This window comes from Acanthisitta chloris, unplaced genomic scaffold (genome assembly GCF_000695815.1).
Source record: "Acanthisitta chloris isolate BGI_N310 unplaced genomic scaffold, ASM69581v1 scaffold2444, whole genome shotgun sequence".
Taxonomy (NCBI): Eukaryota; Metazoa; Chordata; class Aves; order Passeriformes; family Acanthisittidae; genus Acanthisitta; species Acanthisitta chloris.
The window spans coordinates 83,030-83,488 of NW_008670803.1; the positions used below are offsets into that span (position 1 = coordinate 83,030).

The 459-nt window shown below is 37.9% G+C and overlaps 1 protein-coding gene across 1 annotated transcript in view; it reads right to left on the reverse strand.

Moving 5' to 3' along the window:
* Positions 1-459, reverse strand: part of SLC22A3 (solute carrier family 22 (organic cation transporter), member 3) — a 25,893-nt gene that overhangs the window by 1,895 nt on the left and 23,539 nt on the right. Inside the window, 1 exon segment of the mRNA XM_009073803.1 lies at positions 429-459. This exon segment is cut by the window's right edge and continues 38 nt beyond it. Coding sequence (XP_009072051.1) covers positions 429-459 — 31 coding nt within the window.

The following is a 459-nucleotide window of genomic DNA, read 5'->3' on the forward strand; positions in this document are numbered from 1 at the left end:
TTTTCAAAATGCAACTGAGGGAAGGAATTTGACAGAAATACAGAGTTACTGATAACACAATATCCATAGTCATAAATATACCTACCAAAAAATCCAAAGTAAATATTTTTTAAAGGATATCAGCATCTACTCTTGGGAGCCTAAGCCTACTTCTTTGCAATTACAGAACCTAGCTGTAAAGTTTCTCAGCACCTCACATAGGATTTTTTGTGCTCCTTCGACTAAGTTATCCAAGCAGACCTGAGCTTTTCCATACTGAGCTGTGAAATCACTCACATTTCATTTCCATCTCATTTTCATTTGTTATTCAGCCTCTTGCTCTAGGTATGAAGGTTGAGAGTCACTGGTCTGAGGGGGAGTTGAGGCAGTACACTACTTTTTGCCCAGAAAAGCTCTTTTAGGAGGAGACTATTTAAACCAAATCTTACTGAAAATAATGAGAGGTAGCTCCAACCAGAT